This window comes from Biomphalaria glabrata, chromosome 9 (genome assembly GCF_947242115.1).
Source record: "Biomphalaria glabrata chromosome 9, xgBioGlab47.1, whole genome shotgun sequence".
NCBI lineage: Eukaryota > Metazoa > Mollusca > Gastropoda > Planorbidae > Biomphalaria > Biomphalaria glabrata.
Genome location: NC_074719.1, coordinates 39735598 through 39750415, shown reverse-complemented (window position 1 = coordinate 39750415; position 14818 = coordinate 39735598). Strand labels below are relative to the sequence as shown.

The 14818-nt window shown below is 36.3% G+C and overlaps 2 protein-coding genes across 2 annotated transcripts in view; one reads left to right on the top strand and one right to left on the bottom strand.

The window, feature by feature from the left end:
* The window catches only part of LOC106064799 (dermatopontin-like), a 55810-nt gene extending 41526 nt beyond the window's left edge, over window positions 1-14284 (top strand). Inside the window, exons 4-5 of the mRNA XM_056042405.1 lie at window positions 12284-12536; window positions 13600-14284. Of these exons, the coding sequence (XP_055898380.1) occupies window positions 12284-12536; window positions 13600-13892 (546 nt within the window). The 3' untranslated portion in view covers window positions 13893-14284. The remainder of the gene's footprint in view (window positions 1-12283; window positions 12537-13599) is intronic.
* Window positions 4080-7844, bottom strand: LOC106054157 (dermatopontin-like). Its single transcript, XM_056042406.1, has 3 exons — window positions 7741-7844; window positions 6874-7136; window positions 4080-4571 (listed from the first exon to the last, which is right to left on the bottom strand). Exons 2-3 carry the CDS (start codon window positions 7100-7102, stop codon window positions 4279-4281), a joined length of 522 nt encoding a protein of 173 aa, XP_055898381.1. The 5' UTR covers window positions 7103-7136; window positions 7741-7844; the 3' UTR covers window positions 4080-4278.
* Window positions 14285-14818: the final 534 nt, after the last annotated feature.

Genomic DNA, 14818 nt, shown 5'->3' with positions numbered 1-14818 from the left:
CCTCACTACGCCTCTGGGAAGGCCCCCCCCCACGGGCCGCTACTTGAAGGCAGGGCCCTAAATGAATGTCCGAAATTATTTTTTTTTTCTTACATTAAATATTAAGCCAACGCATTGTTACCTTGCCACTCATGTTGCTATGTAAATTAGTTTTCAGCGGACGACGTTTTATTTTTTCTGCATCAGATGTGGCAAAATATGCAGCTTGAAACTGATACTTAATATTCAGAAGCAGGGACAATGTCTTTGAATGTGGTATATGCTCGTTGCGTTTTATATTACATTACGTTTGTTATTGTCATTATTATAATCAAAAGTAAACCGTTCAACATCAGGTGCATTTCATATTTGAAAGACTTTTTTTTTAATCAAATCAATTCAATTTTTTAGAAATACAATAACTTTATATTATTTGTATTTTTATACGCTTTGCAACGATTCAAGACTGCAAGGAGTCTTACGTTGAGTTTTACATTGATCAATTTCGTCTTTTAAAGTCAAGCTAATGATTTCTTTATAAGATGGTATACGTAATGTTTGGGTTGATCTATTTATTCAACTCTTTACTGAGAGCTAAGAAAAGTCGAGTGGGTGGATTCTTCGCTGGGCCTTGTTCAAGACGAAAGCCAAATTTAATGATAGTTAAGCTCCCCTTTCAGACCTTGTGATCTATTGGGCGGATGATGTTATGGTCATCTGTTTCTTTGGCCTACGGATAACGAGCAGGGTGTCATATGGCCAACAAAACGACCAACCGTCTTTACTTTCTCCAACTAAAGTCAGGTACCCAAAGAAGCTGGGTGGACTCAGGAGCGCCCTATAAATCCCGATCTTCAAAAACCCAGTCTTTAACGAGATTTGAACCCGGGACCCCAGATTTGAAATCTAAGCGCTTAACCACTCTACCATCGCGCCACACCCCCCCCCCAATTTAATGATAAGGTGATTATAATGAACCAGGCTGCCTTTTGTATTCCATGGCGTGAACAAAACCGAATGACGGACTTGGACTTTGCCGATGACTACTCGGGGCTACAAATAAATGTATACAAGAAATGACGGAGTGCCTAGATAGAGAGGCACCCAAAATTGGCCTCCGCATAAACTTGGAAAATACTAAAATTTTGCGAGTGGGATATAAGGCAAAGGGTGCCCCTGTCAGACTTGGTGACTCAAAGCTTGAAAATTGGGTCTAAAACAAGGAAATCCTATGCCGAACTGGGAGTCGAACACTTAGTGAGGTTGTGACAGAGCGTCGCATGAGGTTTGAGGGACATGTTCTCTGCATGCCAAGAGTTGCGACGACATGGAGACCAATACGAGGAAAGCGCAAAAAAGGACGTCCTCGTATAACTAATAGACGCTACCCCTTCATGGAGGACGTCAGAGCAGTGGACACCAGTGTGTGAGGAGGCTGCAGACATTGCCAGTGACAGATCTTTGTGGAGACAGCTTGCAACCCAATGTGCCGAACGGCGCGGGAGGACTAAAGTAACTAAGTAAGTAAGATTATAATTTGAAAAAATTATATTGGTCAAACCAGATTTTTTTGCTGTGTGGCCAATTAATTAATTATATTTTTTTTTTTCAAAAGATATACGAAAACTGTTAAATTTCTAGGAAAATCGTTAAAGATGTTTTCAGTTTACACGAAGAGTTTGCAAGTTATTAAAAGTAACTGTTAAACCCAATACATGCCAAGTTAGGCCCCCAAAAAACGTTATCTTGAATTGTCTGTCCATTAGTCAAGCTCTCTGCAAAATTATGGTGTAAACTCATCTTCTTGTCCAGTTGTTGTGTTCCGTCTGTCCATTAGTCAAGCTCGCTGCAAAATTATGGTGTAAACTCATCTTCTTGTCCAGTTGTTGTGTTCCATCTGTCCATTAGTCACGCTCGCTGCACAATATTGTGTAAACTCATCTTCTTGTCCAGTTGTTGTGTTCTGTCTGTCCATTAGTCACGCTCGCTGCACAATATTGTGTAAACTCATCTTCTTGTCCAGTTGTTGTGTTGGAAATAAACGGAAGTTAAACTCACCTTCGTCTATACCTCAGTCTGTTGGGGCAAAACACAAGATTTGTCAACAGTATATCTCCATGCTTCTCTGTCTTTTGCCTTGAATAGAACCTCTTTCAATGGCAGGCCCGTCCATTCTTTTATGTTGTCTTCTTTTTTCCTGTTACTGTTCCTGAAGGAAAATTTTTGCGAGCCCTGAAGATCTTGAAATATGGCCATAGAGTTTTAGTTTGCGTTTTTTACTATAGTTAGTAGTTCATCGTGAGGTCCAATCGCTTTAGTAACCCCGTCTCTATCTCTACGTTTGTAAAGCGGTTTTTAAATATCAAATAGCAGATGCCATACTCAACAGAAGCAGAAAGAAGGGTGAAAAAGCAAGGGTGACCTTCATTTTTGTTTACACTGATGTGTGATTCCCTGACTTTGACAATAGATTTCGTGTATAAAGTAAAGTTTCCCCTTTCAGACATTTCTATCTATGGGGCAGATAATGTTAAGATGATGTCATCTGTTTCTTTGGCCAACGGTTAACGAGCAGGGTGTTATGTGGCAAGCACAACGACCAACCGCCTTTACTTTCCCCAACTAAGTCAGGTACCCATTACAGTTGGGTGGACTCAAGGGGCCCTAAAAATCCCGAAATTCAAAATCTCAGTCTTCATCGGGATTCGAACCCAGGACCTCAGGTTCGGAAGCCAAGCGCTTAACCACTCGACCACCGCACCCCCAGATTTCGTGTTTAGTTATAACATATGACTAGGGCGGTTGCCAGGGCCGTTCCTACAGATTGCGGGGCCCTATGCGAAACGGATTGCGCGGGGCCTAGTCTGGGTAGGGTTAAGGATAATAATTGAACATTAAGATTTTTTGTTAGAAAATAAATTCGTCTTCTCATTTTATTCGGACTTTACTAAGTGCAAAATCAAGATCCAATTAACTTTACGAGCCATCAACAATAGAAGGTAGATTTCCAACATAAAGCCGATAAACATTCAGATCTGCCTTTTAGATTTTTACTATCGACTAGCAAAAGATCGCTTTTGATTTTTTTAAAAGATCAAGATAGATTTAGATCTATATTTACATGCCACTGACTATTACAGTAAATTAAGTATTGGAACGTACTGTTTTGGTTAAAATTCGCCCTATTATTTTTATTAAATGAAAGTTGACAATGCCTTTTTTTTATCGCTAGTAGGATTGGCTTTTTTTCATATTGAATGACAAACCAAAAGTACAATTCTGTCTATTTTCAGAACATGTTTTGAGTTTCAGGATATTTTAATAATTTCAGGAGATTTTAATGACTTTTTTTGTATACTTAGCAATTTCAGGAGAAAATCAGGAGACTGCGGAAACTCTGTTATAAGTTAAAATGGTTTTATTTAATAATTTACAACTAGAGTTAGCGCGGGGTCTATAAAATTGCGGGGCCCACTGCGGCCGCATAGGTCGCTGTGTCCTAAGACCGGCAATGGCGGTTGCCATACTATTTTTGAATGTTTAACTTTTGTTTTTTTTTTGTGTTCATACGGCCTGTGAGTTGACGGGCTGTTTAATATGAACATGTATTTGACTTTTTTGTTGTAAATAAACTATTTGTGTATATGTTTACCTGCGACTTTGTTAAATCTTGTTTTGCATACATTAGTTTAATTGTATACCTAGAAGTTATACTTAATAGCCTAGGAAATACAAGTAGGGGCCAATTACCACTGAACGAACGTGCCAGCACACCTTTAACACTGATCTGTTGATTTAAAATACCTAATTTTAGCTATAAGTCTAATTGAATCTGATTAGCTATACCTTACGCCAAACAGCAGAGTTCCTTACCAGGGAGGGCACTACGGGAGACCTAGGTCTCCCTGCCTTGTCACCAATTGGAGTTCATCTCAGATTAGAATTATACCCACTAATAGGTAATATCCATAGATCAAAATTTTGTTATGTAACATGGAATGCTCTTTTATAATCAATGGCGACTTTGTTAATTATTATGAGACAAACATTTTTTAAGCTTAGCAGTAAAATAAGAACAAAGCAACGTTTTTTTTCAGGTATTTAATTCAAAACTCAATACAGCTATTATGATACATATTTGCAATATGACGTCATCGAATATTTAAGATTTTAACTGTGTTGATGTGCGATATAAGAACGGTGTTGGGTATTTTGAATTACTTTTTGCCTTTTACTTTCGCCATACATAATTAAGTGTTGTAAATCTAAAGGAATGTCCAAATGTAGCGTTACGACTTTCTACAGTTTGCACACTCCGAATTTAAAGCGTCTATCTTTTTTGTTGTCATCATTAATAGAGTAAATGGTCTTGATGGCGTAGCATTCTTTGACGAACATGGTCAGTTTGAGGTTCCAGTCGTTCACGAAGTCTGTCATGCGACAACCTGAGACAGGGGTGCTGCTGGCTCTGCAGCAGGTGAATTTGAAGCGTCGGTCCTCCTTGCTATTCTCGTGGTAACTATGGATACCAGCAAGAACTCTGTTTCCTGGACAGGTGTAGTTGAAGGTCTGGTCGAATTCATTCACGTAGTCTGGTGCAGGCAAAGAAGAAAAAAAAAAACATAAACAAAAACTTAAAAAAAAAACCAGCGCAAAACAAAGCTCATAGGAAGTGTAATGGACCTCATTCACCAATCGTAAACAAACAACATTTAGCCACGTGGTGCTCTATCTCTTCTATATAATTTACGATCTCATGTTTAATTCATGATGGTTGTCACGTGACAGTTTTTTCCATTGTTTTATCAATAAGATCACGTGACTAAATGTTGTTTGTTTACGATTAGTGAATGAGGTCCATTGTATCAATTAGTTTGGACCAGTCATGTAATATAATTTATAATAGATCAAGACTAACAATAATAAATCTGTGAGATTAGAAATACTTTTACCTATTCTTTTTGTTTAGCACTATTTCATGCTTTTAATTTTCTCAATGCGCTATGATCCTATCACTTCTCTTTACCACTTGGCAAAATGGGGGGGGGGAGAAAGAAAGTGATATTTGGGTAATTTTTTGCCATATTCGCTTTGTAAAAGCTTAATCCTTCTCAAGCCGACACCATAACCACTAAGTGATTAATAATTTTTTTTACGATTGATTGTTGTGTTGTCAGATGCAAGAAATAAGTGTGCAAAATTTCAGCTTGATCCGAGATTTGGTGCTGGAGAAATTACTTGTACTAACTTTATACCAGACAGTTAGACAGAGTGACTTGATAAAAGATTTGTAAAAAAAAAAAAGCGCTTTGTTTCAGATCTGGAGAGTGGGAGACAGAAATGAAAGAAAAGAAATGGAGTGAGTTAGAGAGAGAGAGGGGGGGACACGTAAAGAAAGTAAGAAATGAAAATAAAAAAGAAATAGAATGATATGAAGAGGTTAAAAAAAATGAAAGAGAGAGAGAGGGAAGTAAAGAGAGATATGTGAGAGAGCATAAAAACAAACGTTGCAAAAAAAAAAAAAAAAAAAAAGACAGAAAGTAAGAGAATTTTTTTCGAATAGCGCTGAGCGACAATGATTTCCTACCGTTTACCAGTCTTAATTTCATTATTTAACAAATTATAATTGGTCTAAGACTCTAAGAATGTCATCCAAGTATACAAATGCATTCAAATTTTTTTAAAAACATTATAATCATCCCGCTTCTAAGAGAAAACAATGAGAGCAATTTAGCAAAAAAAAAAAGTTGGCAGACCAACCATGTAGCTAGTAAACTAGGCAGCGCATTTCATATGTATCCCTTCATCATCACCTAATCCCTTAGTCTATTAGTCAGCTGGGGCATAGCACAAGATCAGTTGGCCGTCTTTCTCCATTCCTATGTCTTTTATCTGGGATAGATCTGGCTTCCGACACTTATGACTTCACGCCACGAGAAGCGATCGAATGCTTGTTGTTTTTTTAGCCCTTAAATGTCAATATTGCATATCATGATGGAGCTCTTAATAATGTATTGTAAAACTTTGAGTGGACCCCCCTGAGAGCGCTTTCCTGCACACTGCTTTCCATAAGGAAATCGTTTAGGAATGCGACATACGGACTACATGTCCTCTACCCATTGACATGACAACGTAAACAACAGAAATACCTATGCCCTATCGAATGTACCACTTGTGCTGCTTTCTATTTCATTTAGCTCTATTGAAGCTACCCGAGTTTCTAACCTAGTCTATGAGTAGCTCTGGTCAAACTTGGTCATTAATATCGAAGTCAACTTTATTTCTTTTGATATAACTCACTAGCCTCCATAATTTTCTAAACGTACATACTTCTGTCAATCACTCTAGCATTCCAACTGACATGTACACCCTTGTTTTAACCTACACACATCCGGTCATTCGCTCAAACATTCCAACTGACATGTACAAAATTGTCTAAACCTACACACTTCCGGTCATTCGCTCAAACATTCCAACTGACATGTACAAAATTGTCTAAACCTACACACTTCCGTTCGGTCGCTCATACATTGCAAATGACATGTACAAAATTGTCTAAGCCTACACACTTCCGGTCATTCGATCAAACATTTCAACTGACATGTACAAACAATGATATATTATATACATATGCGTATATTCCTCCTTAACACCACTGCAGACATGAGAAAGATGGTCTTAGTTTAGATTGTAGTTTTACTCCCAATTTACTAAGCAATTCTTCTTAATACAAAGATAGAAATAGGAATTAGAAAAACTGCAATAAAAACAATTTTATTTCTCGATGTGTAAAAATGTTCTATTTATTTTAAAAACAGATTTTTCTTTTATACTAAGAAATTTAAAATGAAATATTAGAGGACATTTTAAAATTATTATCTCCCTTAAAATTACCTGATTGTTGACAATTATCTACGAGATCAGCACTGCGGCAGTACATCTCCCAAATTCTATCTCCGCGGCCGTTGTCATGGTCACTGGACAAATACATCATGATCTGTTTGTTGGGACACAGGAAGTTCATGGGTTCGTCATATTCATTGATCCATGGAAATTGGGGCACGCACTCAGTGACTATCACCATGGCAACCAAGGTGAAAAGACTGACCAGAGCTGAAGCCATTTTGGCTACTTGTCTGAGCAGACTATCAAAGACACTGAAATCAAACACACAAACTTTTCATTTATTATGTTTGTATTGGATGAGTCTTTTGGATGAAACCATGAAGATGAATAACGACAGACGAGAAGAGTTACCGGCTAAGACAATGAAGAATGTTGGATAGCGACAGACGAGAAGAGTTACCGGCTAAGACAATGAAGAATGTTATAAAATGGTTTAATCAAATAATTTATACACCTAAAATTAGCGCGGGTCCTATAAAAGTGCTGGACCCACTGCGGTCGCATAGGTTGCATAGGTTGCAGTGGCCCTGCAAAATAGTGTCGTATGCTACGCCGCCGGTCGACTAGTTTTTACAATATTTTTTCTAATCTGGTATCTTCTCTAAGTCTACAATACTTTTTAATTAAGCTTTAAAAAATACAATGCTACCCAAAAAATCACTATTAAAGCCTTCCCTCCCCTCCACACCAAAAAAAAAAGTCCGCATATTTTCTTACTATTTCAAAGGATAGAAACACGAAACACATTTAGTACTATTTCTTTCCTTTCTATTCTTCCACAACTTTTTTAGTGTATGAAAAAAAAATCGTCAATTTTTATTTCAGAAATCTAGAAACGTAGAAAAAAAAACTTACGTTGAGGCTGTAACTAAATCAAAAAATTCAACTCACTATAAACAGTCCGCTATATACCTTAAAAAACCTCGTTGTCATAATTAAACAATTTATCAGGGAATTCCAAATGAACAGCACATGTGCTTGCACTACTAAACTGTCATTAAACTTTATTTCCTTTTTATTAATGACATTCTCTAGCAGCCAGCATTCTTTTCTTTTAGTCACCATTTAATGTGGGAAAAAAAAAACTATGTTTCGTGTAGCCTGTCTGTCCGTCCGTCTGTGAAGTAGTGATCTAAAAAATAAAATTAGGAAAGTTATTGTTATCAGATTTCATGAAATTCCGCAGCTTAAAACTATAGGTCAACTGAAAGCAAACTATTTTGTTTGTATAAGTTTATATAAGATTTTTTTTTAAATACACAATATTATATGATTGGCAGTTATATGTGTTATGGCTTACAATATTTTAACCACTGTGTTAATTCAACAATCTATATGGCAATTGACTACTACTCTCTTTTTACAAAAGCTTATATCAGCTCTGTCTGTCTATCTGTCTGTCTATTGGGTAGAAAGTGTGTACAAGATCTTTATTCAACACCATTCTTGGATAAGTTGAAACTTTGCACTATTATTCAATGGGATAGACAAGACGTGAAGCAATAAAAAAAAAGTATCAATAAGTGAATTAATTACTGGTAATTAATTATTTTGTTTGGTATCTTGAACAAGGGAAATTATTGTACTTCACGAAGGTGAAATAGGTTAAATTAGACCCCTTGATGACTCTTGAGCCCTGATTGAACATTTTTAAAAAATGCATTGGAAAAAAAAATATCGTGTAAATATTCTCAATGATACCCCTTCTTGTCTCCCCCTTTCACAACTGGTCCAGACAACTGATAGGATCATAGCGCATTCAGTAAGCTAAAAGCTAAACAAAAACAATTGGCGAAAATATTTATAATCGTCCTGATTTCATATAACGTAGGAGTATTTAGCATGCATCACATAACCAATCCAAACTAAATGATACAACATACACATAGGTTTCCTTCTTTCTTAAGAAATTAGTACCTATGTCTTTTTGGTTTTACAATATTCACCTCATACTAAATTGCAACTATTTTATTTTTTACTTATTTATTTTAAAATGCTTTTTTTTTTAAACTCTTTATTATTTTGCTCAAATAATACAAGATAAATTAAAAAAAAAACAACTTTTTTTTTCAGTTTTAAATTAATATTTTATTAATTTGTACACTTATAATTTTCAACATAAAAGAATGGACGGGCCTGCCATTGCAAAAGAGGTCGTATCCAAGGCAAAAGACAAAGAGGGATGGAGAAAAACGGTCGACAAACCCTGTGTGGTGCCCCAACGGTCCAACAGAATAAGGGATAGCTGAGGTCAAGTTGATTTTCATCGTTCTACGAGAGAGGCTTGCTGGATTGCAATACGGACTTGAGAGGACAACAAATAACTGAAAAACCCCTAGAACCATACTTATCTAAGGGGAAGAACTAGACTTGTAAAAAGTAAATCTCTCATAATGTAAAGCTTATTTCCCCTTTTCGATATCACATAATGATCAATTACAAATAATAAATTGACTAAAGGGTTAGTTTTTAAATTGATTCATGTTTTGTTAGGTATAATAAAATAAATGTGTCAGGGTTCAACTTGATCCGAGAATAGGTGTTGGAGAAATAACGTGCACAATTATCTAAGCGGGCGCAACTCGAAAATTTAGTCACATCTCTGAATACCAAAGGATTAATTTCCTTTGTTGGTATCAAACCGAATAATTAATAATCAGCAATTAATTCACCAATTATATATTTTTTATTTCTTCGCCAATGAATAATTGTACTCGACTTGATCTAATAATGGCGTGGGAGAAATAACGTATTTTATTTTAGCTTATTGCCAGTTATACAGACAGTGATTTCATAATACGTTGTGTCCAAACAACGAAAGTACAGTCAGAGGTCTCTCCCTTTTCTTGAAGGGTCCACCCACGGTTCATCTGTTTACTAAAAAAATATTCTCATCACGATTACCGGAAGCTATGAATTACAAATTATCTACAGTGGCCATGTTGGCTGAGTGGTAAACAGTGTGGCTTTCGAACTGAGCAGTCTATGGTTCAAATATCATCGGAAACTGGAATTTGTTTTTTTTATTTCAGGAATTTTGGTACGTTCCTGAGTGCACCCACCTAGGCGGTCACACCGCTGGCAGTTCAGGCTGACTCAGACACACGCTTTAATTCACTTAACATGTAAGGCTTTTAGTTTTGGCTTCGAATGGTGGGAAATTTAAAAAATGAGAACCAAAAGTTGACACGAAGATCGACTAACTGGAAGATGCGGGCATTAATCCAGTCAAGGGAGAATACACCCGCAAAGTCGAGGGACACTTGTATTAAATAAAATTGATCTTGATGAGAATCTAAGGGGCTAGAAGTGATCAGCTTAATGAACCTTGTACACAGCGTGCTGATTCCCATTGCTTAGGGAGTTTTAGTTTAACTGGGTGAAAAGTCATGTACTAAACACAAGTCCTTCTTTTTTTTTTTAAATCATTATATGCTACTTTAGAATAACTATAATACATGCTATCCCCTCGGAATCTTAATTAATGTAAAACAATAAAAGATAGCACAAGAGGATATAAAGAAATAGAAAATGTATGCTACATTAATTTGACCACAATAATGGCGAATAAAATATGCTGTACATATAAGGACTCTCATTAAGACAATGTGCAGGCACATTATGGCACTTTAATTGTTTGCACAAATTTGGTATTCAACTGGAACACTATGATGTGCGGTGACAACCTGTAGGCATGTTATAAGGTAAACTTTATGGCAAGGGCTCTAGTTCTTCCTAGCTCAAGTTCCACGTAAGTCCACGTGTGTGTGTATCTGTGATTACAATAGTGAAGCAAGTCCAATGAAACCCTTAGTACTATTTTAAAACTAGAAATAAGAAAAAAAAAGACAACAACTAGCATTTAATGTTACTTTCTCCAGATACTTATATTTTAGTTGTGTCTACTGTAGTATAACAGATTTTCTTTGACGGTGTATCCGGTGTAAAGAGTAAAGAAAGTGTTTATTTGCTTTTTAATTTTAAGTTATTAGATAATTGTGTGCATAGTTTAATGGTGCAAAATGACTTTCAAGGCTCTTCTGTCTGAAGCTTTTTTTTAAGCGATCCCCGAAAGGGGAATAGCCACTATTAGTTTTATGCAGTCTGTCCGTCCGTCCGTCCTTCCGTCCCGTTTGGATCACAAAAACTAAAAAAAAAATGAAAATCGGACATCATGATATTTTAGAATTTTTAGATGATTCAATGTTCTGATGTAGCGGCTACTTTTTTTCGTTTCCGAAAGTGAATCATTAATTTGTTAAACAATCTGATAGCCAGTAGTTATCTGTAGCATTTACTCTGTAAGTGTTTTTTTTCTTTGTATTCGTTATGTGTTTAGTATTCAACTTTTACAACCATATGTGTCTAAAGATGAAGTAATAGTATTAGGGAGAAGGTGGCTGCTTAAAGACAACGTACTGAAAGTTGCTCTAGGTTGAAAAAAACAACCCAAACAAGTTTTATTATAAAAATGTTTATCGATTTCATACATAAAAGATTTTTTTTTCTAAAAAATAAAACACCAAAGCTTATCTAAAGTTATTTCAAGTGTGAAGAGTTCGCTTCCCTTACTTGTATAAGGCTGGTTGATTTTACTAATTTTAAGAGGGGAAGCGTGGTCGAGAGGCCAAGTGCGCTTGAACATGGCTTGGCTTGGCTACCCGACTCGGGCAGAGTTGCGTTTACTGAGCGCCTAAGGGCAGCACGGAAAACCAACTCCTAGATACCCCCTCCCCCCACTGTACAAATGAGATTGGACCAAAAGCGCTCTGAGCATGCTATAAGCATGAAAGTAATAAAAGCTATAATAATAATTACTAAATTTAAAAAATGACCATGAACAGTCATCAAATTAGCTTACCAAAAAAACTCTCTTTTGCAAAAATTCTGGCACATCCGTTAATTTGTTAAAGATGGAATAACAATAAATTAATATTGTAACACAATATCACACATACAATAAAATGTCATGATTAGTCGAAACTCCACATATAATATTTAATCATTTTATATAAGAAATGATCATTTCTTGAGTTAGATAACTTAATTGCTAATACAAAGAAAATAATAATGAAATCTTCTTTATCCATACTTTCAGTAAAATTAAGTTCTCCTTTCAGACCTGACGATCTATAGGGAAGATAATATAAGTGTTATCTCTTTCTGTTGCCTCAGGGTATCTAGGGTGTAATGTGGCTAGCTTAACTACCAACCTTCTTTACTTCCCCAACTAATGTCAGGTACCTATTAGAGCTGGTTGGACTCAGAGGCGCCCTAAATATCCCTTAAATTAAAATCCAAGTTTTCATGAGGATTTAAACACGGGAGCCCCGGTTCAGAAGCCAGGCGCTTTACCACTCAGCCACTCAGTTGTTAAAACTTGATTTGTGTTTTCCAGAATCTGCACAGCGTAGTGGTCAAGATGCTTTCAGCTGTGGTCAATCTCATCGTCTTGGTTCTGTTGGTTGCGGTCAGTGAGTGTGTGGGCAGTTTTCCCTGGATCAATGAGTATGAAGGACCGATGGATTTCAAATGCCCTGTGAACCAAACGTTCATGTATTTGTCCAGCCTCCACGAGAATAGATACGAAGACAGAATCTGGGAGATTTACTGTCGCAGTACAGATTTAGGGGACCTCTGTGTTCAGTCCGGTAAGTCAGTGGATTAGACATGAAGGAAACTCTGTTGTCATACGTAGAATGGGTAACTTTAAAAAAAAAATGTTCGTCCATCGTTGTTTATGAGAGACACTTATGTCATCCAAGGGGCTCGGGAGAGGAGAGATTTGTAAGGCCTATATGTACTTTCTCATATAATTGGCGTGGTTTAACTGAATGTCTTGCTACATACTATGCGTGATAATGTAACTGTGCCTATAGCCTTTTTGTGCAGTAGACTCTGGCACCAGTGTTTTGCAATAAAAGCTCTCTCTCTTTCGATCAATCAGACAATTAATCTATCTATCTATCTATCTATCTATCTATCTATCTATCTATCTATCTATCTATCTATCTATCTATCTATCTATCTATCTATCTATCTATCTATCCGCCAGTGCAACCAAGTCATTCTTATCGGGGGAAGTGGACTCGGTTGAAGACCCGACCATAGAGTCACCAAGTAACGTTGTTGGTACTGATACTGATAGTACTGATAGTACCAATCAAACCTGCCGATACAACCTAAGAGAAAGAAAATCAAAACCATACTACAGGGTTTAACAGACTGATGTATTTGATAAAAAGTTGTCTATTAACCAGTATTGCAGATGTGTTTAGATGTTTATGTTTTATTCATCTTTGTATTTTGTTTTGACTCCCTGTGGTTGTGTTATATGTATACAATTTAAACGTGGGGGGAATGCCGTGAATTTATTTCTTATTTGATTGTCGCCCCTAGTAATTGTTTACATTTGTTAGACTGTGTACTGACCATATTTCGTGTTGTGACCTCCACTATGTGTGTAGTTGTTTGTCATTCAGTGTAATAAAGCTTTGAATGTAACATAGTTTTGTTATTCTTGAAGTACGACACTATCTATATGACCTAGTTTGCATTTTGTGATCTTGCGTAGAATCGGACTTATAAACGTTTTTGAAACTAGTATATGAAATTTAACATGGTAAATGAAAGAAAACTACAAATCTAAGAACATTTTAGACACATCGATGCGGACATAGGATTTACTTATAGATTCTGGTTTTCTTTCTTTAGGATACGTGAATGAATTTGACGCGACCATCGACTACACCTGTCCAGGAAACAAAATCTTGACTGGCATCTCCAGTTACCATGACAACAGCAAGGAAGACCGACGCTTCAAGTTCACCTGCTGCAGAGGCACCAAGTATTTACTGCGTGACTGTCGCAGCACCGACTTCGTGAACGACTGGGACAACAAGCTGACCCTGTTCGTGCCAGAAGGTCAGGCCATCAGGTCAGTCTACGCCATCAACGACGAAGGACGAAGAGATCGCCGCTTTAAATTCGTGCTGTGCAGTTTGTAAACATTTTAGTTTAAAGATTAGTGACTACACTTCTGGATATTAGTGTAGACTTGTATGTTTCTGTAACATATCGTATCTTGTGGAAAAAAAAAGTTTATTCATTCCAATATAAAATCTATATGTCAATATTTATAGATAAATATTTATGCCGCATATGTGAAAGTAATAACAAAACTATGTATTGGAAAGGTTAAGTGCATAAATAAAGAACGAAATAAAGAATATGTTATGTTATCATTGAAGATACATTATAAGTACGATTAACCTCAACAGTAATATGAATATAAAATAATTTTCTTTTTATTTATGTCCCTCCTTCATGAAGGATGGGCGGAAAGCTGATCTCAAAAATGACCCAAACGATTTTTCTAGAAATTTAACAGTTGATGTATATCGCTGAGAAAAGTGTTTACTAGCTCGTTGGCCACATGTTTGACAGTTGAAATTGTTTAAAGTGAAAATAAATGTAAATTTGGCTAGATACTAAATCTAGGTCTAGATCCTACATCAGTTTTGAAACTCTAACACTCATTAATGTTGAATAGAACAATTATTGCTCAATAAATTGTATAATGGAGGTATTGTCTTTAAAAAAATATTTTTAATGTTTTTCTCGTATCTTGTTAATGACTTATTGATTTTTTTTCTTTCTTTACATACAGTCATGACAGACGTTATTAAATTACAATCAAACAACTTTACGTCGAGGCGTAGTGGCTGAGTGGTAAAGCACTCGCCTTCAAAACCGATGGATTCTGGGTTTGAATCATGATTAAAAAAAACTGGGATTTTAAATTTTAGAATCGGACTGGCGCCTAAGAGTTTACCCAGCTTGAATGGGTTCCTGACATTCATTTTTTTGTGGAAAAGAATAAGAGATTGGTTGTTGTGCTAGCCACAAGACACCCTTGCGAAATATGAGCCAA

Excerpts from the sequence above, each read along its gene's own strand:
- LOC106054157 (XM_056042406.1), bottom strand. The coding sequence starts at position 7,102 with ATGGCTTCAGCTCTGGTCAGTCTTTTCACCTTGGTTGCCATGGTGATA. Across the intron at positions 4,572-6,873 it reads AGATAATTGTCAACAATCAG|ACTACGTGAATGAATTCGAC; the intron begins GTAATTTTAAGG and ends TGCCTGCACCAG.